At 44.5% G+C, this 25,307-nt stretch overlaps 1 protein-coding gene across 2 annotated transcripts in view; it reads left to right on the top strand.

Moving 5' to 3' along the window:
• FAM193A (family with sequence similarity 193 member A) overlaps window positions 1-25,307 on the top strand; it is a 131,036-nt gene that overhangs the window by 45,444 nt on the left and 60,285 nt on the right. Inside the window, exon 3 of one of the 2 annotated variants that reach the window (XM_066232663.1) lies at window positions 24,835-24,965. In XM_066232663.1, the coding sequence (XP_066088760.1) occupies window positions 24,835-24,965 (131 nt within the window). Of the gene's footprint in view, window positions 1-24,831; window positions 24,966-25,307 lie in introns of both variants that reach the window. The other variant, XM_066232662.1, reaches the window with a different exon arrangement.

Below are 25,307 nucleotides of genomic sequence, written 5' to 3'. Positions count from 1 at the left end.
TTTTCATGGCCCCGTAGTATTCCACTGTATATATGTGCCATTGCTTTTTAATCCACTCGTCCACTGATGGACACTTGGGCTGTTTCCAGATCCTTCCTATTGTGAACAATGCTGTTATAAACATGGGGGTGCATTTCTCCTTTTGGAACAGTGCTATGGTGTTCTTGGGGTATATTCCTAAAAGTGTGATAGCTGGGTCAAAAGGCAGTTCAATTTTTAATTATTTGAGGAATCTCCATACTGTTTTCCACAGTGACTGCACCAGTCTGCATTCCCACCAGCAGTGCAGGAGGGTTCCCTTTTCTCCACATCCTTGCCAGCACTTATTCTGTGTTGTTTTGTTGATGAGTGCCATTCTGACTGGTGAGGTGATATCTCATTGTGGTTTTAATTTGCATTTCTCTAATGATTAGTGATGTTGAGCATTTTTTCATTTGCCTATTGGCCATCTGTATGTCCTCTTTGGAGAAGTGTCTATTCATTTCTTGTGCCCATTTTTGGATTGGATTGTTTATCTTCCTGGTGTTGAATTTTACAAGTTCTTTATAAATTTTGGTTATTAACCCTTTATCAGATGTATTGTCGAATATGTTCTCCCATTGTGTGGTTTGTCTTTTTATTCTGTTCTTATTGTCTTTAGCTGTGCAAAAGCTTTTTAGTTTGATAATAGTCCCATTTGTTTATCCTGTCTTTTATTTCACTTGCCTGTGTAGATAAATCAGCAAATATATTGCTGCAAGAGATGTCGGAGAGCTTACTGCCTGTGTTTTCTTCTAAGATGCTTATGGTTTCACAGCTTACATTTAAGTCTTTTATCCATTTTGAGTTTATTTTTGTGAATGGTGTAAGTTGGTGGTCTAGTTTCATTTTTGCAGGTAGATGTCCAATTTTCCCAACACCATTTGTTGAAGAGGCCGTCTTTACTCCATTGTATGCTCTTACCTCCTTTGTCAAATATCAGTTGTCCATAAAGGTGTGGATTTATTTCTGGGTTCTCTGTTCTGTTCCATTGATCTATATGCCTGTTCTTATGCCAGTACCAAGCTATTTTGAGCACAGTGGCCTTGTAGTATAACTTGATATCAGGAAGTGTGATGCCTCCCACTTTATTCTTCCTTTTCAAGATTGCTGAGGCTATTCGTATTCTTTTTTGGTTCCATGTAAATATTTGGAATATGTGTTCTATATCTTTGAAGTATGTCGTTGGTATTTTAATTTGTATTGCATTGAATTTATAAATTGCTTTGGGTAATATAGACATTTTAATGATGTTTATTCTTCCTAACCATGAGCATGGTATATGCTTCCACTTGTTTGTATCTTCCTTGATTTCTTTTATCAATGTTTTATAATTTTCTGAGTACAGGTCTTTATCCTCCTTGGTTAAATTTTCTTCTAGGTACTTTATATTTTTAGTTGCAATAGTGAAGGGAATTGTTTCCTTAATTTCTCTTTCTTTTTTTTTTTTTTTTTTCATTTTTCTGAAGCTGGAAACAGGGAGAGACAGTCAGACAGACTCCCGCATGCGCCCGACCGGGATCCACCCGACACGCCCACCAGGGGGCGATGCTCTGCCCATCCTGGGTGTCGCCATGTTGCGACCAGAGCCACTCTAGCGCCTGAGGCAGAGGCCATAGAGCCATCCCCAGCGCCCTGGGCATCTTTGCTCCAATGGAGCCTTGGCTGCGGGAGGGGAAGAGAGAGACAGATAGGAAAGCGCGGCGGAGGGTTGGAGAAGCAAATGGGCACTTCTCCTGTGTGCCCTGGCCGGGAATCGAACCTGGGTCCTCCGCACGCTAGGCCGACGCTCTACCGCTGAGCCAACCGGCCAGGGCCCTTAATTTCTCTTTCTGACAGTTCATTGTTGGTATATAAAAATGCCTCTGATTTCTGAGTATTAATTTTATATCCTGCCACCTTGCTGAATTCATTTATCAGATCCAGTAGTTTTTTGACTGAGACTTCAGGGTTTTCTATATACAATATCATATCATCTGTAAATAATGATCGTTTTACTTCTTTTCCAAGTTGGATGCCTTTTATTTCTTCTTCTTGTCTAATTGCTGTGGCTAGGACTTCCAGGACTGTGTTGAATAAGAGTGGGGAAAGGTGCCCTGGCCAGTTGGCTCAGTGGTAGAGCATTGGCCTGGCGTGCAGGAGTCCCGGGTTCGATTCCCGGCCAGGGCACACAGGGGAAGCGCCCATCTGCTTCTCCACCCCTCCCCCTCTCCTTCCTCTCTGTCTCTCTCTTCCCTTCCCACAGCCAAGGCTCCATTAGAGCAAAGATGGCCCGGACGCTGAGGATGGCTCCATGGCTTCTGCCTCAGGCGCTAGAATAGCTCTGGTTGCAACAGAGCGAAGCCCCAGATGGGCAGAGCATCGCCCCCTGGTGGGCGTGCCAGTGGATCCCAGTCGGGTGCATGTGGGAGTCTGTCTGACTGCCTCCCCATTTCCAACTTCAGAAAAATAAAAAAATAAAAATAAATAAATAAAGAGTGGGGAAAGGGGGCACCCCTGCCTTGTTCCTAATCTTCAGAGATTGCTTTTAATTTTTGCCCATTGAGTACGATGTTGGCTGTGGGTTTGTCATAGATGGCCTTTATCATGTTGAGGTATGTTTTGTGTATTCCCACTTTGCTGAGAGTTTTGATCATGAATGGGTGCTGGATTTTATCAAATGCTTTTTTCTGCATCTATTGAAATTATCATGTGGTTTTTCTCCTTCTTTTTGTTTATGTGATGAATTACATTGATTGATTTGTGAATATTGTACCAGCCTTGCCTTCCCAGAATAAATCCCACTTGATCATGATGTATGATTTTTTTCATATATTGCTGGATCCGGTTTGCTAATATTTTGTTGAGGATTTTAGCATCTAAATTCATCAGGGATATTGGCCTATAATTATCTTTCTTTGTGTTGTCTTTGCCTGGTTTTAGAATCAGAATAATGCTTGCCTCATAAAAGGAGCTTGGAAGTCTTCTTCCTTCCTCTTGAATTTTTTGAAATAGCTTGAGAAGGATAGGAGTTAGTTCTTCTTTGAATATTTGGTAAAATTTACTTGTGAAGCCATCTGGCCCTGGGCTTTTGTTTGTTGGGAGTTTTTTGATAACTGTTTTGATCTCATTTGTTGTAATCGATCTATGTAGGTTTTCTGATTCTTCCAGATTAATTTTTGGAAGATTTATATGTTTCAAGGAATTTGTCCATTTCATCTAGATTGTCTTAATTTTTTTCTTCATAGTATTTTCTTATAATATTTTGTATTTCTGTTGTGTCAGTTGTTATTTCTCCACTCTCATTTCTAATTTTATTTATTTGAGTCCTCTCTCTTTTTTTCTTGATGAGTCTGGTTAAAGGTTCATTGATCTGCCTGACCTGTGGTGGCGCAGTGGATAAAGCGTCGACCTGGAAATGCTGAGGTCACCGGTTCAAAACCCTGGGCTTGCCTGGTCAAGGCACATATGGGAGTTGATGCTTCCATTTCCTCCCCCCTTCTCTCTCTCTGTCTCTCCCTCTCCTCTCTAAAATGAATAAATAAAATTGAAAGAAAAAAAAAAAGGTTCATTGATCTTGTTTACCTTTTCAAAGAACCAGCTCCTGGTTTCATTGATCCTCTGTATTGTTTCTTTCTTTTTTCTTTTTTCTTTTTTTTTTCTTTTTTTTTTTTTGTATTTTTCTGAAGCTGGAAACACTCTGTATTGTTTCTTTAGCCTCTATGTCATTTATTTCTGCTCTGATCTTTATTTCCTTCCTTCTACTAGCTCTGGGCTTTTCTTGCTGTTCTTTTAGATGCAGGGTCAAGTTGTTTATTTGAGCTTTTTCTAGCTTCTTAAAGCATGCCTGTAATGCTATGAACTTCCCACTCAGGACTGCCTTTGCTGTGTCCCATAAATTTTGAGTTGATGTATGCTCATTATCATTTGTTTCTAGGAATTTTTAAATTTCTTCTTTGATCCCATTGTTAACCCATGCGTTATTTAATAACATGCTATTTAGTTTCCAAGTGTTTGAGTATTTTTGAGTTTTTCTGTTGTGGTTGATTTATAGTTTCATTCCATTGTGATTAGAGAAAATACGTGATATGATTTCAATCTTCTTAAATTTGTTGAGATGGCTTTTGTGCCCAAACGTGATCTATCCTATAGAATGTACCATGAGCACTTGAAAAGAATGTATATTCTGCTGCTTTAGGGTGAAAGGTTCTGAAGATATCTATTAAATCGAGTTGATCTAGTGTGTCCTTTAAGTCTGCTGTTTCTTTATTAATTTTCTTTCTTGATCTATCTAGTGATGTTAGTGAGGTATTGAAATCTTCTACTATTATAGTATTGCTGTTGATCTTGCCCTTTATATCCATCAAAGTCTGCTTTATATATTTAGATGCTCCTATTTAGGTGTGTAGATATTTATAATGTTATATCTTTCTATTGGATTGCTCCCTTTATCATTATGTAGTGGCCTTCTTTATCTCTTACCTTTGTCTTAAAGTCCATTTTCTCTGTTATAAGTATTGCTATCCTAGCTTTTCTTTCATTTCCATTTGCATGGAATATTTTTTTTCATTCTTTTACCTTCAGTCTATGTGCATCTTTTGTTTTGAGGTGTGTCTCTTGTAGACAGCATATGTATGGGTCCTGTTTTCTTATCCAAGCAGCTACTCTGTATCTTTTGATTGGATCATTTTAATCCATTTACATTACATTTAAGGTTATTATTGATATGTAGTTGTGTTTTTTTGTGTGTTTTTTTTTTACAGGGGCAGAGAGAGTGTCAGAGAGAGGGATAGACAGGAACGGAGAGAGATAAGAAGCATCAATCATCAATTTTTCGTTGCAGCACCTTAGTTGTTCATTGATTGCTTTCTCATATGTACCTTGACCGCGGGCCCTCAGCAGACCGAGTAAGCCCTTGCTCGAGCCAGCGACCTTGGGTCCAAGCTGGTGAGCTTTTTTTTAAAAAAAAATTTTTTTTAATTCATTTTAGAGAGGAGAGGGAGAGACAGAGGAGAGACAGAAGGGGAGTAGGAGCTGGAAGCATCAACTCCCATATGTGCCTTGACCAGGCAAGCCCAGGGTTTCGAACCGTGACCTCAGCATTTCCGGGTTGACGCTTTATCCACTGCGCCACCACAGGTCAGGCTGGTGAGCTTTTTTTGTTGTTTGTTTGTTTTTTGTTTTTTGCTCAAGCCAGATGAACCTGCCCTCAAGCCGGCATCCTCGGGGGCTCGAACCTGGGTCCTCCTCATCCCAGTCTGACACTCTATCTGCTGCGCCACCACCTGGTCAGGCTGTCGTTGTTTCTTGCCATTTTATTCTTTAAAGCTGTATCCCTCTTTTGCTATATTCTTTTCCCCCTTTGATCTGTTTACAATAGGCCTCTTAACATTTCTTGCAGCATTTGTTTGGTTGTAATGAATATTTTGAGGGCTTTTTTGTCTGGGAAGCTTTTTATTTCTACTTCAATTTTAAACAATAGCCTTGCTGGATAAAGTAGTCTTAGTTGTAGGTTCTTGTTCTGCATTACTTTGAATATTTCTTGCCATTCCCTTCTGGCCTCAAGTGTTTCTGTTGAGAAGTTGGATGTCATCCTTATGGGGGCTCCTTTGTAGGTGATAGCCTTTTTTCCTGCGTCAATTTAGGGAAGTTTTCAGCTATGATTTGATTGAACAAAGTCTCTATCCCTTGTTCTTTCTCTTCTTCTTCAGGAACCCCTATGATGCGAATGTTATTTTTCTTCATGTTGTCACAGAGCTCTCTTACAGTTTCCTCAGACTTTTTGAGTCTCTTTTCTTTTTGCTGCTCTGCTTCCGTGCCTTTGTTTATCTTGTCCTCTGAGTCATTGATTTGATCCTCAGCTTCATCCATCCTGCTTTTAATTCCTTCCATTGTGGTCATTTCTGATATTGTATTTGTCATTTCTGACTCTTTTTTATTATTTCAGTGTCCTTTTTTATACTTGCTATCTCTTTAGGTGTTCATTATGTCCATCTATTGTTGTTCTAAGATCTTTGAGCATCCTAACAATCATTATTTTAAACTCTGCATTCAGTTATTTGGTTATATCAGACTCATTCAAATCCTTTTCTGGGGATTTCTCTTGATTCATTTGGGTTGCATTTCTCTGCCTTCACATTTTGTCTGTATATAAGAAGGGTGTGGCCACTGGAGTCCAATGGGTGTGGGCTCTGTGTTCCCTAGGTGTGGTCTGTCTGCAGGCCTGCTACCCCTCCGCTGCTGCCTTGGGTATGGGCGTTGCTGGCGCCAGCCGGCTCGGGGCTGTCGCTGCGGTTTCCACCTCTCCTCCACAGGAGGGGCTGTGTTCAATATGCCCCGGTCTACAAACCTCGGCCTTCGCCCTGCCGCTGCGGGTGCGGCTGTGCACCTATGCTCAGCCGTGGGTCTCCGCCTGTTGCCTGGCTTTCGCCTTTCCCCTGTGGGCGGGATTGCAGTCAGGACCGCTCTTGCTCACCGGGCTCGCAGCCGGGTTGGACCGCTTTCATGTGCCCCTTCCACATTTGCCGGGTGAGACAGCTCATACCAGGCCTCAGCTGTGGCCGGCCCGGCTTCCGCCCCTGCCGACGGGACTGCGCTTCCGCATCCTTTAATAGCATATTTTTCAATGAAAACTATTTTCTAAAACAAAAATAATTTAGTGAGTACTGTAGTAGTCTTTTGAAAATCTCTAATATTTGGGTAATAGAAGATGCTAAATATCTCAATCTGTTGTGATAGTTTGTTTTGATTGAAGTAAATGAAGGAAAAAACTAATAGTTTTTTTTAGTTAACGGGATTTTCTTCTCTGGCACTGCACCAAACCATGACTAGAAGTAACTTCTTAATGGTTAGTTGCAGTGTAGATTCTAACAATATCAGGAAATTTTTTCTCTGCTGTTAAATTAAAATCTATGTCACTCTTGCACTCTGGATGAATCTCACACGTTGGTCATTTGTAAAGTAATGGTTTACCAAGTGAGGCAGATCTAGTTGCTACCGACACCTCTCAATAGTCAGTGTTAAAAACTTTATTTGTAGCCTGACCAAGCAGTGGCACAGTGGATAGTGTGTAGGCCTGGGACGCTGAGGACCCAGGTTCAAAACCCTGATGTTACTGGCTTGAATACAGTCTCACCAACTTGAGTGTAGGATCAAAGACATGATCCCATAGTCACTGGCTTGAGCAAGGGGTCACTGGCTCAGCTGGAGCCCCTCTTGGTCAAGGCATATATGAGAAGCAATCACTGGATTAAGGTGCCACAAGCATGAGTTGATGCTTCTCATCTCTCTCCCTCACTAAAGAAGTTAAAAAAATAACCTCCCTTTGTTATCATCACCCCAGTCTTATCATAAAAGTCTTAAATGTGGAGAAGCTTTTGAGCCCACAGTGATGGATATAGGGTTTGCCCAACTTCTCATTTTTGCTTGAAAGCTCAGATTTCATGATTAGCCACAGATCGTGGCAGCTGTTTTCCTTGAAGTGACAGGCTCATTTCACTCATTTTTTAGAAAATATTTGACAGATGTTCAAGTCTGAATTACCTCGTGTGGTCTTTTGGGCGTTCTTCCACACAAGTGACGTTTCAGGGATGAAGTGGCTCATTCAGCCTGTACTCAATATTGATGCGATATTTTTTCTTTTTTCGTACTAAATATTCAAACTCCTGCTCCCATTTCAAATACTCAGGAGCCATACATGGCAGGGCTGCTGAACAGCACAGCTTTATGCTTTTATTGTTTGCCTTCTGTGTTGAGACCTACAACCTGCCTGGAATCAAAATTAAAATTTTACATAGTGTGGAGTTAAGGTCAAGTTTAATGCATTTCTACGTGAATATCCAGTTGCCTTGTGGCGTTACGAAGCAGCTGTTGCCCCTGCTTACCTATAGCATCACCTTTGTTGTAAGCCAGGTGTCCAGATACGTGTGGCTCTGTTCCTGGCTCTCTGTTTTGTCCCACTGACTCGTTTGTGCCAACAGCAGCTTGTTGTCTGAATTACTGTAGCTTTGTAACAAATCTCATACGTAGAGAGAACATCCTCTTACCTCCTACTCTTCAAAAATGGTTTCCTTATTCTTGCTTCTTTTCATTTCCATATAATTGGAGATTATCTTGTCAGGTTACACACACACACACACACACGTGCGCACACACATGCACACACACTCATATAGAACACAGTTGAGCATTGACTGGAATGGCGCTGACTGTACATCAGTAGAACTAACTTCTTTCTGTACTGAGTCTTCTAGCCCATGAGCATGGAGTTTTTCTCCATCTATATATGTTTCATAGTTTTATGACATTGCATCATTTTTTCAAAAACATTTACCCATAGGTATTCGATTTTTGTTTATACTACTTTAAATGGTATTTTGTAGTTTTCCCATTCTTTATTGGTATAGGTAAAATTGACTTTTTTAAGTTGTTAATTTGGCTAGAACTCATATAGATCTTTGACCCTGTTGGCTTCAGGTGGAATCCCAAAAGGGTGTCGTCACTTTCAAGTTCCAGTCTGTTAGTGTCAGATGCCCTGTGTGCAGCTGGTGGTCATGCAGCTGTCATGAAAATCCTCCACACAGGTGACTGTGCTCACCTCCTCAGCCTTGGTCACTGCTGCAGCCCAACACAAGAGGAGAATGAGGAGTGGAGTGTGAGGGGTGGTTCTGTATGGCACCTGGCATTAAGGTGGAGGTGAGTGAGCATGGAACGGAGTTAAAGTAGTCATTTGAGGGATGGTGTGGTCAGTAGTTGTTGGTCTGGGGTTGGGTTTTTACTTGAAGGTAATTAGGTAGCTTGTTACTATTTCTTGGGTGCTGGCAGAAAACCGAGACTCCAGGGTCAGAGATCAAGGGCTGGACTATCACAGTGTGGTGTGCTTCTCGAGGACGAGCACAAGCTTGCCCATTATCTGTGCTGAGGCACAGCGTGTCCGTGTCACACCTCAGGAACCCCGAGTGTGAGAACCTGCCGCTCTGATAGCTGGCAGTAAGCACGCCTGCTCTGTCTCAGGGCCAGGGGTCCCCAAACTGTGGCCCACAGGCCGCATGCGGCCCCCTGAGGCCACTTATCCGGTCCCCGCCGCACTTCTGGAAGGGGCACCTCTTTCACTGGCGGTCAGTGAGAGGAGCACAGGATGCGGATGCAAAGCAAAGCATCACTCATGTACAGTACTACTTTTGGTGATGTGGGACGCACGCGTCACGGCTCCGGAAGCGCGTCATATGACGCACATCCGGTCTGCGGCTGCGGTGTCCCACATCACCGGAAGCAGTGTGAAATAACAGCAGAAGTAGGAAGAAAGGCAGAGCACTATAACCATTACTACACAGTACAATGACCCCCATACTCCCCCAAATGTACAGCAACATAATGGCCCCTATAACCTCCCTTTGCCCAAAAGTCTCCCCCCACTTTACTACACACCATGTTTCCCCTATTATAAGACCCTGTCTTATATTAATTTTACCCCCAAAAGACAGGGCTGCCTTATTTTTAGGAGATGTCTTATAATAGGGGAAACATGCAGCAGTGGGCTTCCCACAGAAGAGGCCCACCGCTGTGACTGTCTGAAAGACGCATTCAAGTCAAGCAGCTTGCCTAATTTCTATGCATCTCTCCCTCTGAGACATATCCTAATCTCAGGAACCATGCACTCAAAATGGCAACCATCTTTGGCAGCACTTATGTCTGTGAACAGACTTTTTCCAGAATGAAACATCTGAACTCTCCAGCCAGATCTAGACTGACTGTGCACACTTGCATCACTTGTTACGGCTAGCAGTGACAAATATGGAACCGGACATTGACCATCTCATTAGCCAAAAGCAGGCCCATAGTTCCCATTGAAATACTGATCAATTTGATTTAAATTTACTTGTTCTTTATTTTAAATATTGTATTTGTTCCCGTTTTGATTTTTTACTTTAAAATAAGATATGTGCAGTGTGCATAGGGACTTGTTCAGTTTTTTTTATAGTCTGGTCCCTCAACAGTCTGAGGGACAGTGAAGTGGTCCCCTGTGTAAAAAGTTTGGGGACCCCTGCTCAAGGCCATCGCTGCATCAACATCCTAAGCAGTGGGGTGGAGGGTGGGGCTCAGTCTTCCTGCCTTCTTGGCACATCCCACAAGATGTGAGAGGATGAGAGTCCAAGAGGCCTGGCTCCTAACAGTCACCCAAACAGACGTTTCAAAAACTTGACCAAGAAAGGCAGGAAATGCTGAAGATGGCAGTGCAGAGATTGCATCTGACGTTTCCCAGAGGCATGTTGGTGGAAGGTGTGAGCAGAAGGCAGACTGGACTGTGTGAGGAGTAACTCAGTGAGGAAGCTGAGAGTGTCCACTGAGGGTGCTGACTTTTAAGATGCTCGGTAATGAGGGAAGGAGAGGGCAGGTGTAGAAGAGGGTGTGGAGCTGCCGGAGGGACACGGGTGTTAAGTACTGAAGGACAGACCTGGGCATTGGGGTCAGTTCCCCACTGAAGTTCTGTTTTGCACTGTGTGGTGTTGGAGGCATATGGGTACGTGAATATGCAGATGCCATACATGAAACCATGTCATGAAGGATAATAAAAGGGCACCAAGCCGTCCTCACCCTGTGTGTGCACGCCCCTTCCCCATCTCCTTTCCTCCTTTCCCCAGTAACCAGTCCTTGAGTTCTGTATTTACCATCCTGCTTTTACACCTGATCTTAGCCAGAAGGCCAAGGAGCAGTTCATTCCCCTTTAAACAAAAACCCTTTAAAAAATGTTATTGCCTGTATGTGTATCTGTAAACATTAAATTATCTCGTTTTGTCTTCAGTCTTGATGAAGAGGGTATGTGCTGTTCTGTCTGCTGTGTCTTCTTTACTTTGCTGAGACGATTCCTCACGCTATCTGGATTTTATTTATTCCTATGAACATTAGTTATTCATAATTCCCACAATACAATTCACACATAATTCAGCACATTGTTATACTACAGTTTATTCGTCAATAATTTTGTTGAAAGCCATAGAATTGTTTTTCATTTTTTTGCATGTATAAAAAAAATGCTTTCGGGGCCTTTATATAGCTGTCTCCTGACACTCATTCATAAGGGTGATGTTAGGGTTTGTATCAAACGAGGTTCTCTAGTGAAACAGAACCAGGAGGCAGGAGGTCGGTAGGTAAAAAGGAGAGATTTGTTACAGGATTGGCTCACGTGGCACTGGGGGCCGAGGAGTCCCACTGCCTGCCATCTGCAAGCTAGAGCCCAGCAAGCTGGTGGGGGGTGGCGTTCAGTCTGATTCCAGAGGCCTGAGAGTCGAGGGACCAGAGGTGTCGGCAGGGCCTGTGTTGACAGCCCTGGTACCCAAGTGCTGGTGGTGCCTGTGGGCAGAAGGGGTTGTCTGCAACTCAAACAGGAGAGTGGAGTGCCCCGTCCTCTGCCTTCCGGTCACTCAGCCCCTCAGTGGAGTGCAGGAGGCCCCTCTCAGGGAGGGCAGTCTTTTTCACTCAGTCTGCCTATCCAGATGCCAGCCTCTTCCAGAGACGCCCTCACGGGCACCCCTGAAAGTAATGTTCTACCAGCTACCTGGACCCCCCTTAGCTCAGTCAAGTTGACACATAAAATTAATCACTACAGAGCCTTGGTGTGGAGTTGCTGGGTTAGATGTCAGTAAAATACTTACATTTACAAGACAATTTCAGTTTCCCAAGTGAGTGTTGCACATATCTCCCCACCAGCAGTGTTTGACTTCTGGTTACCCTTATTGCTGTTCACACTTGGCATTGGGAAGGCAAAATCTGAAATTGCAGGCGGGAAGGAGAAAGGTAGACAAGTGGTGGTTCCCATAAGTCCCAGTGGGATAGAGGAGCCAGGACCTCTTTCTAGAAGAATCTTCCTTCTGTTGAGAGGGTTTGCAGCAAGGCTGCCGTGCAGGTGGGGCTGGAGTGTAGGTGTTGCCAGATGTTTTGAGGGAGTGTGGACTTGGCAGGCCTGATGGAACAGGGGAGGGAAGGTGTCAGGTTGTCTCCATGAGAAACTGCAGGTGGCGGGGAGCTGGTGGGTGTCCGGGTTGCAGGCCAGCGTGAAGTCCCAGTCAGAGGTGGAGCCGTCACTGTGCCGTGGCCCCAGCCTGCAGGGTTGTCCCCCGTCAGCATCCAGGTGTTGGGCAAGGAGAGCGCCACAGGGCAGGTAGTGACAGCAGGTTAGCTGTAGGGACCAGGACCAGGAGACGGCCTGCAGGGTGTCTGAGCGCGGGTGGCACGCCCCTCCCCCTGGATGGCACCACCGCTTCCCTGCATTGCTGCCGCCCAGGAGGGGGCACCTGCCCGGGCCTCGGTCCCCTGGGAACGGGTTTTGAGTGATCAAACGAACTGCCTCTGATGAATGTGCAAAGGCAGTGTTCCAGGGTTTCAAAACATTTCCAGCACAGACCTGCACAGTAGAGTTCACACCTTGGGGGCTGTGGATGTATTTTCATGCATGTGTTTGAAGTCTCGGACTGTTAAAAACGCTTTTTTGTTTGTATTCTGATCATGGGGCAAGGCATGTTGGGACCCCTGGAGGAACCAGCCCTGTGTTGAATATAGCAATATGGTTTCAGCAAATCATTCATATGTCTCTTCAAGAGAATGTGTATTTGAAGTTTAATGATTTTCAGGGCTTTTTGTAAGTTATCGACCATTTGGGTTTTTATACTTTCTCAGGGCATAAAAAATGTAAGTTATGTTGCATTTTACATTTGTGTATGTTTAAGTAACAAGAAGTTTGGTTGGGAGTGGGAGATGGCACTTTCGGGAAATTATTTTTTTTCTTTAAAGAGGTCTGTGTGGGCCCTGGCTGGTTGTCTCAGTGGTAGAGCATCAGCTGGGCGTGCAGACATCCTGGCTTTGACCCCTGGGCAGGGCACACAGGAGAAATGATCATCTGCTTCTCCCTCCTCCCTCTCCCCTTCTCTCTCACCCAGAGGCTGTGTTGGTTCTAGTGTGGCCCTGGGAGCTGAGGATGGCTTGGTGATTCAAGCCCCAGACCTGGGGGCTGCCGGGTGGATCTTGGTCAGGGCACATGCGGGAGTCTATCTCAACTGTCTCTCCTCCTCTCACCTTAAAAACAAAAAAAAGAGGTCTGTGTGGCACTGAAGCATCTTAACAATGACTATTCAGCAAATGCTCCATTTTTTTTATTTTCTAAAGATTCTATTTAGTCATTTTCAAGAGAAGAAGCAGGGGAGAAGCAGGAAGCATCAACTGACAGTAATTGCTTCTCTTAGGTGCCTTGACCAGGCAAGCCTGGGGTTTTGAACTGGCGACCTGAGTACTCCAGGTTGGTGCTTTATCTGCTGCACCACCACAGGTCACACACAAGGTTGACTGTTGTAACGACTCTTGGTTGGTTGTGGACATCAGCAATTGTGTCTGGGTTCTCATGTATGTGGTTGAAATGTAAGTCCTGTGTTTTACACTGAGGAACCAGATTCTTTAATAGTTACTATATATAAGGCGTAGAGTTCCAGTGTAAGCCAACCATTTAAGACTTTGTCAGTATTTGTCCTTGTCCTGAATGTTTGTCCTGTTGGGTCTTGGTTTATAATAGACATACAGTTCCTTTAAGTGAATTTCACGAATGTAGTTGCTGACATAATTTGTTGCTACTGCCCATAATTGTTGGAATGAGAGGAGAGAAGGTAACGGAACAGTGGTCTTGGTGATTCATCCATCTTGGTCCACATGCCAGCAGTTAATTCCTTTTTATTTCTGACCAGTATTCCATAATATGGATGAGCCAGTTTGTTTCTCCATCAGCAGTAGAGGGACATTTCTGCTTCCTGGTTTGGGCTGTTAGGAAGAAAACTCCCACTAACATTTCAGTGCAAGTCTTTGTGTGGACATAGTTCTTTGATAAATAGCTAGGAGAGGAATTCATTCAAGGTCATAGGCTAAGTGCATGACTAGTATTAATATTATAAGAAACTGTCATGCTGTTTTTCAAAGTGCTTGTACTGTTCTAGCCATGTATGAGAGTTCCTGTTGGTCTCCATCCTTGCCTGTTGGCTGGATAGTGACAGTCCTTAATTATAGCCATTCTAGTAGCTCATGGTGTCACCACGCGGTTTTAATTTGCATTGTCTTACTGACTTGTAGAGCATCTTTTTGTGTTCTTATTTTCCACCGCTGTCTCTTTGGTGAAATGACTGTTCACATCTTTCACCTATTTTTTTTTAAATTTTTTATTTATTCATTTTAGAGAGGAGAGGGAGAGAGAGAGAGAGAGAGAGAGAGAGAAAGTGAGAGAGGGGAGACAGAGAGAAGGGGGGGAGGAGCTGGAAGCATCAACTCCCATATGTGCCTTGACCAGGCAAGCCCAGGGTTTCGAACCGGCGACCTCAGCATTTCCAGGTCGAGGCTTTATCCACTGTGCCACCACAAGTCAGGCCTTTCACCTATTTTTAATTGGTTGGTTTGTCTTACTGAGTTGTGAGAGATCTTCAATATTCTGAATACAAGCCCTTTATCAGATATGTTTCTCAAATATTTTCTCCCAGTGTGTAGCTTGCCTTTTCATTATATAAAACTGTTTTTTGAAGAGCAAACGTTTTCCTTTTTTTTTTTTTTTTGTATTTTTCTGAAGCTGGAAACGGGGAGAGACAGTCAGACAGACTCCCGCATGTGCCCGACCGGGATCCACCTGGCACATCCACCAGGGGCGACGCTCTGCCCACCAGGGGGCGATGCTCTGCCCCTCCGGGGCGTCGCTCAGAGCCACTCTAGCGCCTGGGGCAGAGGCCAAGGAGCCATCCCCAGCGCCCGGGCCATCTTTGCTCCAATGGAGCCTTGGCTGTGGGATGGGAAGAGAGAGACAGAGAGGAAGGAGAAGCAAATGGGCGCTTTTCCTATGTGCCCTGGCCGGGAATCGAACCCGGGTCCTCCGCACGCCAGGCCGACGCTCTACCGCTGAGCCAACCGGCCAGGGCCGTTTTCCATTTTGATCAAGCCCAATTTATCAACTTTTATGTGTTCTATGGAAGAAATCTTTACTCCCCAAGGTTATAAAGATCTGATGCCTTGTGTTTTTTTCTGTATGCTTTATGGTTTGAGTTTATATTGTACGTTTGATCTGTGATCCATTTTGAGTGGAGTTTTGTGTCTTTTGTAAGAGCTGCTGTTCATCCTTTTTGTATGTGGGTACCCAGTTCCAGAACTGTTTGTTGAAAATACTGTTTTTTTCCTCATTGCATTACCTTAGCATCTCTGTCAGAACTCAGTGGCTGCCGTCTGTGTGTGTTGGCTTCTGGACTCTATGCTTCACTTTACCCGTATATCTGTCCTTTTGCCAGTACCATACAGTCTTGATTCCAGAAGCTTTTTATAGTAAGTTGTGAAATGAAGGAGTGGAGGTCCTCCAGCTTTATTTTTTCAAATGTTTTGACTATTCTAGGTCCTTTGCATATTCATAAAATGTTTAGAATTGTCTTGCTAGTTTCTACAGAAAAACTTGCTGAGGTTTTAACTGGCACTGTGTTGGGGTATAAACCAGTTTAGGGAAGAATTGACATGTTAATATTGAGTCTTCCTATCCATGAATGTGGTATGAATCTTCATTAATTTAGATCTTTTAAATGTATTCTTAGAATAGTTTTGTAATCTTTAAACTATATGACTTGCACATAGTGTGTTGAAAATTTTCCAAAGTATTTTTGCACTTTTTTTTTTTTGAGAGAGACAGGGGGAGAGAGAGAATGACAAAGACACAGAAACATCTAGCTGTTCCTGTATGTGCCCTGACTGGGGATTGAATCAGCAACCTCTGCTCTTCAGGATGACGCTGCACCAACCAAGCTATCCGGCCAGGGTTTAATAGTTTATTTATTGATGGAATTTTTATTTTTTATTTTTTTTAGAGCGAGAAGAAGGGATGGACAAGGGAGGGGGAAGGAAAGTATTCATTTGTTGTTCGACTCAGTCATTCATCTGTTGGTTGTTTCCTGCATGTGCCCTGTCCGGGGATCAAACCTGCAACCTCGTCGTTTTGGGATGATGCTCTAACCAACTGAGCTAACCAGCCAGGGCCTTTTCTTGCTGTTTTAAATGGTGTTATAATTTTTTTTTTTTTACTTTCCAATTGTTTATTGCTAGTATATAGAAATGAAACAGTTTCTTATATGTTGAGCTTGTATCCTGTGACGTCCCCATTATTCTAATTTTCATAGATTTCTTGGGATGTTCTTACAGATCACGTGATCTACAAGTAATGTATTTCTTTCTTTCCAATCTGTGTGTTTTTTACTTTTTCTTGCCTTATTACGTTGGTTAGGATCTCCAATATGATGTCGAGTAGGAGTGGTATGAGCAGACCTTCTTCCTTGCTCCCAGTCTTAGGTGGGAAGCATTTAGTCCTTCACTGTCAAGTGTGGTGTTACCTGTAGGATTCTGCAGATAAGCTTGAAGACGTTTACTTCTGTTTTTAGTTTGCTGAGACTTATCATGAATGGATATTTAATTTTACCAAACTTTTTTTGTACCTATTGAGATAATTGTGGAGTCATTTTTAGTTTTTTAAAATTAACTATGGTGATTTTTTTCTTAATGTTGAAATAACTTTTCAGCCCCAGCTGGATAGCAGGGTTGGTTAGAGCATCGTTCCAAAGCACAGAGGTTGCCGGTTCAATCCCCAGTCAGGGCGCATACAGGAACAGCTGGATGTTCCTGTCTCTCTCTCCTTTCCTCTTGCTAAAAACTAATCAATATAAATACATGAATGTTGAAAGAGCTTTGCATTTCTGGGATAATCCAGAGTTGGTTGTCATGTGTGTGTTTTTCTTTGTGTAAGTTGCTGTATTGGATTTACTAATGTTTTGTTAAAGATAATTGCATCTGTGGTCATAAGGACACTAATTAGTGTGTAAGCTTTTGTCTCACAGTATCTTTGTGTGGTTTTGGTTTTGGTGTCAGAGTAATACCTCATAAAATGAACTAGTAAGTAGTCTCCTTTAATTTTTTTGGAAAAATGTAGCATTGGTATTACTTATAGCGTAAATGTTTCATAGAATTCCTCAGTGAAGCCGTCTTGACCCAGAGTTGCTTTATTGAGAAGGTTTTGAACTATGAGGTCAATGTATTTGATAAAGGTTATCTTTCTTTATGAGTAAGCTTTGTTAACTTTTGTTTTTAAAGAAGTGTGTGTAGTTGTTTCATAATATATACAGTCTACCAGAAAGTTCTGTCCGCCTTTTTGGAATAAAACAAAATACAAATTTTTCTTACCGTCAATAAACTTTATTAAATAATATAATTGCCATTATTATTAATGATTTCTTGCCAGCGTAGGGCAATTTGTATATCCCATTTTTGAAAAATGTTTTATCTTTTGATGCGAAAAATTGAACCCGTGCTTGTTTGATATCTTCTTCATTTTTGAATTTTTTGCCCTTCAAAAAGTTTTTTTTTTAATTTTATTTTATTTTATTTATTCATTTTTAGAGAGGACAGAGAGAGAGAGAGAGAGAGAGAGAGAGGAGAGAGAGACAGAGAGAGAGAGAGAAGGGAGGAGGAGCTGGAAGCATCCACTCCCATATGTGCCTTGACCAGGCAAGCCCAGGGTTTTGAACCGGCAACCTCAGCATTTCCAGGTCGACGCTTTATCCACTGCGCCACCACAGGTCAGGCCTCAAAAAGTTTTGTAAAGACAAAAACAAGTGATAGTCAGAGGGTACTAAGTTCGGGGAATATGGTGGATGTGACAGAATTTCCCAACCTAGTTCTGCAATTTTTTGACGAGTCCCCAAAGCAGCATGTGGCCTGGCATTATCATGATGTAGTATGATGTTCTTCCTATTGAACATCGCCAGCCTCTTTTCTTGGACTGCTGTCTTTAAATTATCCAGTTGCTGACAATACTTCTCCGAATTGAGCTTTTCGTTCATTTTTAAAAGCTCATAATGTATTGGTCCTCGATTGTCCATCATATACACAACATTCTCTTATTCAGAGTCAAATTTGGTTTAGAGGTGGAAGGGCTAGGTTTTCCGGGTTCACAATATGCCCTTTTCCTTTTTTTTTTTTTTTTTTTGTATTTTTCCAAAGCTGGAAATGGGGAGAGACAGTCAGACAGACTCCCGCATGCGCCCAACCGGGATCCACCCGGCACGCCCACCAGGGGCGATGCTCTGCCCACCAGGGGGCGATGCTCTGCCCATCCTGGGCGTCGCCATGTTGCGACCAGAGCCACTGTAGCGCCTGGGGCAGAGGCCACAGAGCCATCCCCAGCGCCCGGGCCATCTTTGCTCCAATGGAGCCTTGGCTGCGGGAGGGGAAGAGAGAGACAGAGAGGAAAGCGTGGCGGAGGGGTGGAGAAGCAGATGGGCGCTTCTCCTGTGTGCCCTGGCCAGGAATCGAACCCGGGACCTCTGCACACCAGACTGACGCTCTACCACTGAGCCAACCGGCCAGGGCCACAATATGCCCTTTTCCTTACGATGTTTTTGTAGGTAATCCATTTTTCATTCCCAGTTCTCATCTAGTTCAAGAAGGGCTCGATTTTGTTCTGAGCAAGCAGAGATGTGCATATGACGACTCGATCATCCAAATTCTTCTGACTTAATTCATGTGGCACCCATCTTGAATATTTCCACACCAATCCTATCTTCCGAATATGGTCCGAAATGGTTTGCTGAGCTGAATTAAGCCTTTCTGCTATCTCCGATGTTGTCAAAAAAGGATCTTGCTCCAACATGGTCTTAATAACATCGTCATCCATCAAAGATGGTCGCCCAGAACGTGGCTTATCAGAAAGGTCGAAATCACCTGTTTCTAATTTTTCGAACCATCTTCTGCATGTCCTATCAGAAACTGTACCTTCACCAAACACTTTAAATAAATTTCTACATGCTTCTGTAGCATTTCTTCCTTGTTGAAATTTGTAAAAATTACAGTGGCGTAAATGAACTTAATCAGTAGCCATGGGTACACTATCACTTCACACATAAGACTAACGTGAATCAACTTTGTTTTAGTTAATTTGCTATGTCAGTATGTATACATTAAGTGATAAAAAGAGAGAGGCACACATTCGCCAAATAAACGTGCTTACTTGTTGAAACTTGTTGTGATAGAAATGGACAGAACTTTCCGGTAGATCTGATATGTAAGTCAAGTCATTCGACTTAAACTAAAGCAGTGCTATATGTCAATTATATCTTAATAAAACTGGGTTGGGGGGTAAATTTGTTCATTTTGTGTCAACTGTATTTGTGTGAAGTTGTTCAAAATACTCCCTTATTGTCTTTTAATTTCTGAGGTCTGTAGTGATTATACACTGCCCCTGTCTCTTTCATTCCCAGTATTTAGGTTTTTTGGGTTTTGTCTCTTTTTGTCCCTTATAGCCTACCTAGAGGTTTATCATTTTTATTGATTCTTTCAAAAACTACCTTTTGGTTGAATTGATTTTTCATTTTCTATTTCATTAAATTTTGCCCTTAATGTTTATTATTCTTTCTTTCTACTTCACATTTATTCTTATTCTTTAGCTTCTTAAGGTAGACGTTTACAGTATTGATTTGAGACCTTTTTTCTTTCCTGATACATATGTTTTAATTCCATAAAATTTTATCTAAGCATTGCTTTAGCTGCATCCCCCAAATTCTGTTATGTTGTCTTTCATTTTGTTCAAAATAGATTATAATTTCCCTTATTATGATTTATCCTTTGACACATGGATTATTTAGAAGTGTGCTTTTAAATTTCAAATATTTTGTAGTATTTTGCAGATTTTTTTTCTTGGGGTACAGTTGACATATAATGTTATATTAGTTTCAGGTGTACAATGCAGTGATTTGATGTTTATATATATTAAACAGTGATCATCACAGTAAGTCTAGTTAATGTCCATCACCACACATGGTTACAGAATTTTCTTCTTGTGATGAGAACTTTTAGCAACTTTTTTTTTTTTTTTCATTTCTGAAGCTGGAAACAGGGAGAGACAGTCAGACAGACTCCCGCATGCACCCAACCGGGATCCACCCGGCATGCCCACCAGGGGCGACGCTCTGCCCACCAGGGGGCGACGCTCTGCCCCTCCGGGGCGTAACTCCGCTGTGACCAGGGCCACTCCAGCGCCCGGGGCAAAGGCCAAGGAGCCATCCCCAGCGCCCGGGCCATCCTCGCTCCAATGGAGCTCTGGCTGCGGGAGGGGAAGAGAGAGACAGAGAGGAAGGGGGGGGTGTGGAGAAGCAAATGGGTGCCTCCCCCATGTGCCCCGGCCGGGAATCGAACCCGGGTCCCCCGCATGCCAGGCCGACGCTCCACCGCTGAGCCAACCAGCCAGGGCCTTTAGCAACTTTTAAACACAAAACACATTATTGTTAACTACAGTCACCATGCTGTGCACATCACATGCCCAGGACTCATTCATTTTATAGCCAGAAGTTTGTAGCTTTTGACTTTCTTTTTATTATTAATTCTATTAAAATTTGAGAACTTATTTATATTATTTAATTTTTTTTAAATTGTTGACATTTGGGCCCTGGCCAGTTTGCTCAGTGGTAGAGCATCAGCCCAGTGTGTGGAAGTCCTGGGTTCAATTCCTGGTCAAGGCACACAGGAGAAGCGCCCATCTGCTTCTCCACCCTTGCCCCTCTTGCTTCTCTCTCTCTCTCTTTTCTTCCCTCCTACAGCCATGGCTCGACTGGAGTGAGTTGGCCCTGGGTGCTGAGGATGGCTCCATGTCCTCTACCTCAGGGGCTAAGAAGAGCTTGGTTGCTGAGCAACAGAGCATCGCCCCCTAGTGGGCTTGCCAGGTGGATCCCGGTTGGAGTGCATGTGGGAGTCTTGACTCTGCCTCCCCTCATCTCACTAAATTAAAAAAAAAAAATTGTTGACATTTGATCTATGGCTAGTCTTGGTTGATGGTTCATGTGCGTTTGAAAGAATTGGAATGCTGTTGTTGGAAAGAATGTAGTAGGAATATTAGCTAAATCAAATTGGTCGATGGTGTTGTCCAGATCATCGGTGTCCTAGCTGATGTTTCGGTCTGGTTCCTATGGCTCCCTTTCTATGTGGAACACCGTTACCTGTGAATGAGGCATCTGAGTTTTTACAAATGCTTTGTTCATTATTTTTAGTCTTGTTTCTGTGCTTTGTTTTGCATTATTTTATATGCTTGTCTTTAGGCTTATTGATTACTGTATTTAATCTCTTAAGTCTGTCTTGTGTATTTTTTCTTTTGAGATTTATTTTGTAAGACAATACACTTATGTTGATTTATTTAAGCCACTAATTCTGTGGTAATTTGTTACAGCAGCGATAGGAAACTGGCACATTTTCACTCACCAGAACATTAACTCTGTGAAGCCAGGATGTGTCCTGTTCATGATTGTGTGTCCAGCACCCTGAGCAGGGCCTCCTCCTGGGAAACCTCAGTAGACATGGGTGGATTGACTGGACGTTGCATTGACCAGAAGCTCCCACCCCTTGGGCCGAGATGATTGACCCAGAAATGGACATCTGTTTTTGTTTTTTTTCTTCTTCGTCTTTATTCAGTGAGAGGAGGAGGGGAGGTAGAGACAGACTCCTGTGCTGGACCGGGATCCACCAGGCATGCCCACCAGGGGGCGTTGCTCTGCCCATCTTGCTTTGTTACACAGGAGCCTTTTTTTTTAAGTGCTTGAGGCAGAGGCCGTAGAGCCATCTTCAGCGCCTGGGGCTAACCCACTCTAATCAAGCCATGGCTGCAGGAAGGGAGGAGAAGAGAGAAAGAGAAGTGAGAGGGGGAAGGGTAGAGAATCAGATAGTCACTTCTCCTGTGTGCCCTGACTGGGAATCGAACCCAGGATGTCTGCATGCTGAGCCAGTACTCTACCACTGAGCCAACCAGCCAGGGCTCGGACACCTGATCTTTTAAGAGATTTTCCTCTCTCTAGAAGTTTATTTTTTATCTCCAGTTTACCTCCTTGTGTTTATGCTTTCCTCTACTTTTTTTTTTTCTTTTTTAATTGATTTTTGGGAGAGAGAGGAAGGGAGAGAGAGAGAGAGAAACATCAACTTGTTGTTCTACTTATTTATGCATTCGTTGGTTGATTCTTGTGTGTGCCCTGACAGGGATCAAACCTGCAGCTTGGTGTATGAGGACAGTGCTCTAACCAGATGAGCTACCTGGCCAGGGTCTCCCTCTACTTCTCTTGAGCACATGGAGTTTGTAATCTAGTTTCAGATCCTTGTCTGTCGGTAGCATCATCAGTTATCTGGGGTCTCTGTTGACTGGTTTCTCTCCTTGTTATGTGTCTTATTTTCCTACTGCTTGGTTTTGTTACTGGAGGCTGGACATTGTGCATTTTACATTCTTTCGTGGTGAGTTTTGTTCTCTTCTTTTAAATTGCACTGGACTTAGACAAAAAATAGTAACTAGAGTAAATCTGTGTGAAGTGAGTACTATAAGGTGACACATGTAAGGATTACAATGTAGTCATTGTGTTGCTACTTTAAAGGCGTTGCTTCATCCCTTGTCAGCAGAAAACGTCACTTCCCAGGGTCGTGTTGTGCTTGGAGTCTGTCCTGTGTGACAAGCAGCACTGTTGGTGCTCCCTGGGGAGCAGGCCAGACAGGGTCCTGCTCTCATGGAACGGATGGCCCAGTGATGAAGGCAGGGAAAAGCTAGGAACACCAGAATTTCATAGGCGATTATGTGGAGTGATTGAGGTCAGGAGAAGGGCACCACACCACTCATTTGAACAGGGACATCTTAACAGAAAGAATTAACTAGCAACAGGTGAGCTACCCAGATCTGTGAAAGGAACTAAAGGAGCAGTCACTTGGAGGCGGGGTGGGGACTCCTCAAAAGAGGCCGTCTCTGGAGAGGGTGAGGGTGGGACCGGGAACAGCGGAGAGGCTGGTTGGTGGGCTCGCCAGGTTCCCCACGCCCCTGGTTGGTTAGGAGCAGGAGAAAAGCCGGGCGGGAGGGAGACCTGCCTCTGCCTTCCTCCTGTAGCGCCCTCTGCTGGCAAGGCCGGAAAGGGCACCACGGCCCCTTCCTTTCAGCAGGGCCGGGGAGGGTGAGTTTGGCACCAAGAGGCCAGTGATGGCTGGTTCATCCTGCCTCCCTGAGTAGGTGTTGACCTTTTCACGGACGCGTGATAGGGAGAGAGGATTCTGTTATCAGAGGTGGAGTGGGTTAGCGCCCAGGTGGCGGTATGCGTGGGGTGACATAGCCTGAGTCTGTGCTGGGAACCTGGAAGGCTGCGGTAGGGAAGTTAGTCTGTGTCCCCATGTGGAAGGTTCTGGGCAGGGACTGCCAAGCCCTCTTGCATCTGGAGTCACTCTGGCTGCTGCTTGGAGAAGGGATCTCAGTGGCTCAGTGGGGAAGAGCCAGCCGAGCTGTCGCCGCAGGCGCCCAGGCAGGTGGTGGCCGGGTTAGACTGGGCTGGAAGCGGGGCAGAGGGACATGGAGCTGTGGGGCTGCCTAGTGCTGGAGGCAGGTGGGCAGGACCAGAGAGCACGCCTTCACGGAGGGGCCTAGGCGCCCAGCTGCGGGAAAGACCCGGCTCCCCGGGACATGCAGACGTGAGGAGTGACAGGAGGATCCATGCAGTTACCTCCCTGTACGTGACAGGTTTCTTCAGGAGTCTGCCTGGGACTGCCCTTCTCCTAGGCTGTTGTTGGGCACTGGCTGCCCTGTTAGGGAGCCCTGGGGTCTAGTACCTGTCTTTACCTTGTGGGAGCCTCCAGCTCTAAGACTAGGAAAAATTAGGGAAAAATTTACTGCTCACAAACATTAGGGGATATTTAAAAATGAATATGAAATGATAAAATACCCCCTAATGCAGGGGTCCCCAAACTACGGCCCGCGGGCCGCATGCGACCCCCTGAGGCCATTTATCCGGCCCCCACTGCACTTCCGGAAGGGGCACCTCTTTCATTGGTGGTCAGTGAGAGGAGCATAGTTCCCATTGAAATACTGGTCAGTTTGTTGATTTAAATTTACTTGTTCTTTATTTTAAATATTGTATTTGCTCCCGTTTTGTTTTTTTACTTTAAAATAAAATATGTGCAGTGTGCATAGGGATTTGTTCATAGTTTTTTTATAGTCCGGCCCTCCAGTGGTCTGAGGGACAGTGAACTGGCCCCCTGTGTAAAAAGTTTGGGGACCCCTGCCCTAATGTTTGTGATCAGTATATATAACCTGCACACATAACCCACCATGACTTCACAGCTTACGAATGCGTAAGGAGAGGCTACAGTGAGATAAAGAGTCCTCTCTGGGTCTGTCCCCAAGGGACAAGGTGCCTGCTGGGTCAGTAGTGCGATTGTGTTCTGAAACAGAAGTGGAGGGAGGGAAAGGGTTTTGGGCTGGGGCCCCAGGTTGTCTTCGTTGCCTGTAGTGGCTGTTGGTGATATCTTTTAGGTGCTGCAGAGATGGAGGTACAAAGGTCTGAGGCTGCTCCATCCATCCGACCCAGAATGTTCTCTTCCGTCAGTTGGAGCAGGTGGCACAGCTTATGGGAGTCTGTGGGCAGGAGACCTCTGGGCACTGGGCTGTAGTGACCACCAGGTTTCCACTCAGTGCCTCGCAGGTGACTGGCCACGTCATTTCCTGGCAGCACCTGTTGGAGTGATCACCCTGTGCTGCTTAGTGTGCTGTGGGCAGGACTGCACTTTTTAGGAGAAAGAAGTTGTTCACTGGCCTCATGGGATTATGCTGTAACTGTCAAATAACTAACGGCTTCTAAACAAAATTTTTGGGTGTCAGAAAAAGATTCACGTGTAAGGAGGGTTCAGAAATTTTCCGTGTCTCAGTTTTATGTGCTTTCTGACAGGTATTTTTCTGAAATCTGTACATGGGCATTTGAACATGACTAGTCCGTGCTGTTCTCCTTCAAGCAGGGCCAGGACTTCCTTCTCCACGGCCCTGTGGGCGGGTCCCCAGCGGAGGCAGGCAGCGGGAGGCTGGCTCTGGGTGCCCAGCCGCCACCGTCGGACACACCATGTGCCTGTGAGGCTTGCAGCGAGCGCAGGTACCGTGGGCACAGACATCAGGCGGGGCCACCGAGTGGGTGCTGGGGCTGCTTCATAAAGGCCACATACTCTTGAGAGGGAATTGGTGGCCGGCAATTCTAAGGGAGACCCGGCTGAGTGAGGCTCCTCCCTCCTTCCCACCTTGAGGACTAATAGGAGGGAGCTAGTACGGGGAGGGACAGGAGCCCCAGGGCTCAGTCATCAGAACCCAGGGTTGGCGGAGTGGACTGGGGCCAGGGTAGGCTGCCTGGAGCCAGGGAGCCAGGCTGGTCAGCATTCCCAATCCCTGTCCTGGAAGGGGAACTGATGTCTCCAGGAGATCAGGTCCTCGCGGACTGGAC

This window comes from Saccopteryx bilineata, chromosome 5, assembly GCF_036850765.1.
Source record: "Saccopteryx bilineata isolate mSacBil1 chromosome 5, mSacBil1_pri_phased_curated, whole genome shotgun sequence".
Lineage (NCBI taxonomy): Eukaryota > Metazoa > Chordata > Mammalia > Chiroptera > Emballonuridae > Saccopteryx > Saccopteryx bilineata.
Note: the sequence above shows the minus strand (reverse complement) of the source record. Positions and strands in the feature narration are given on the sequence as shown.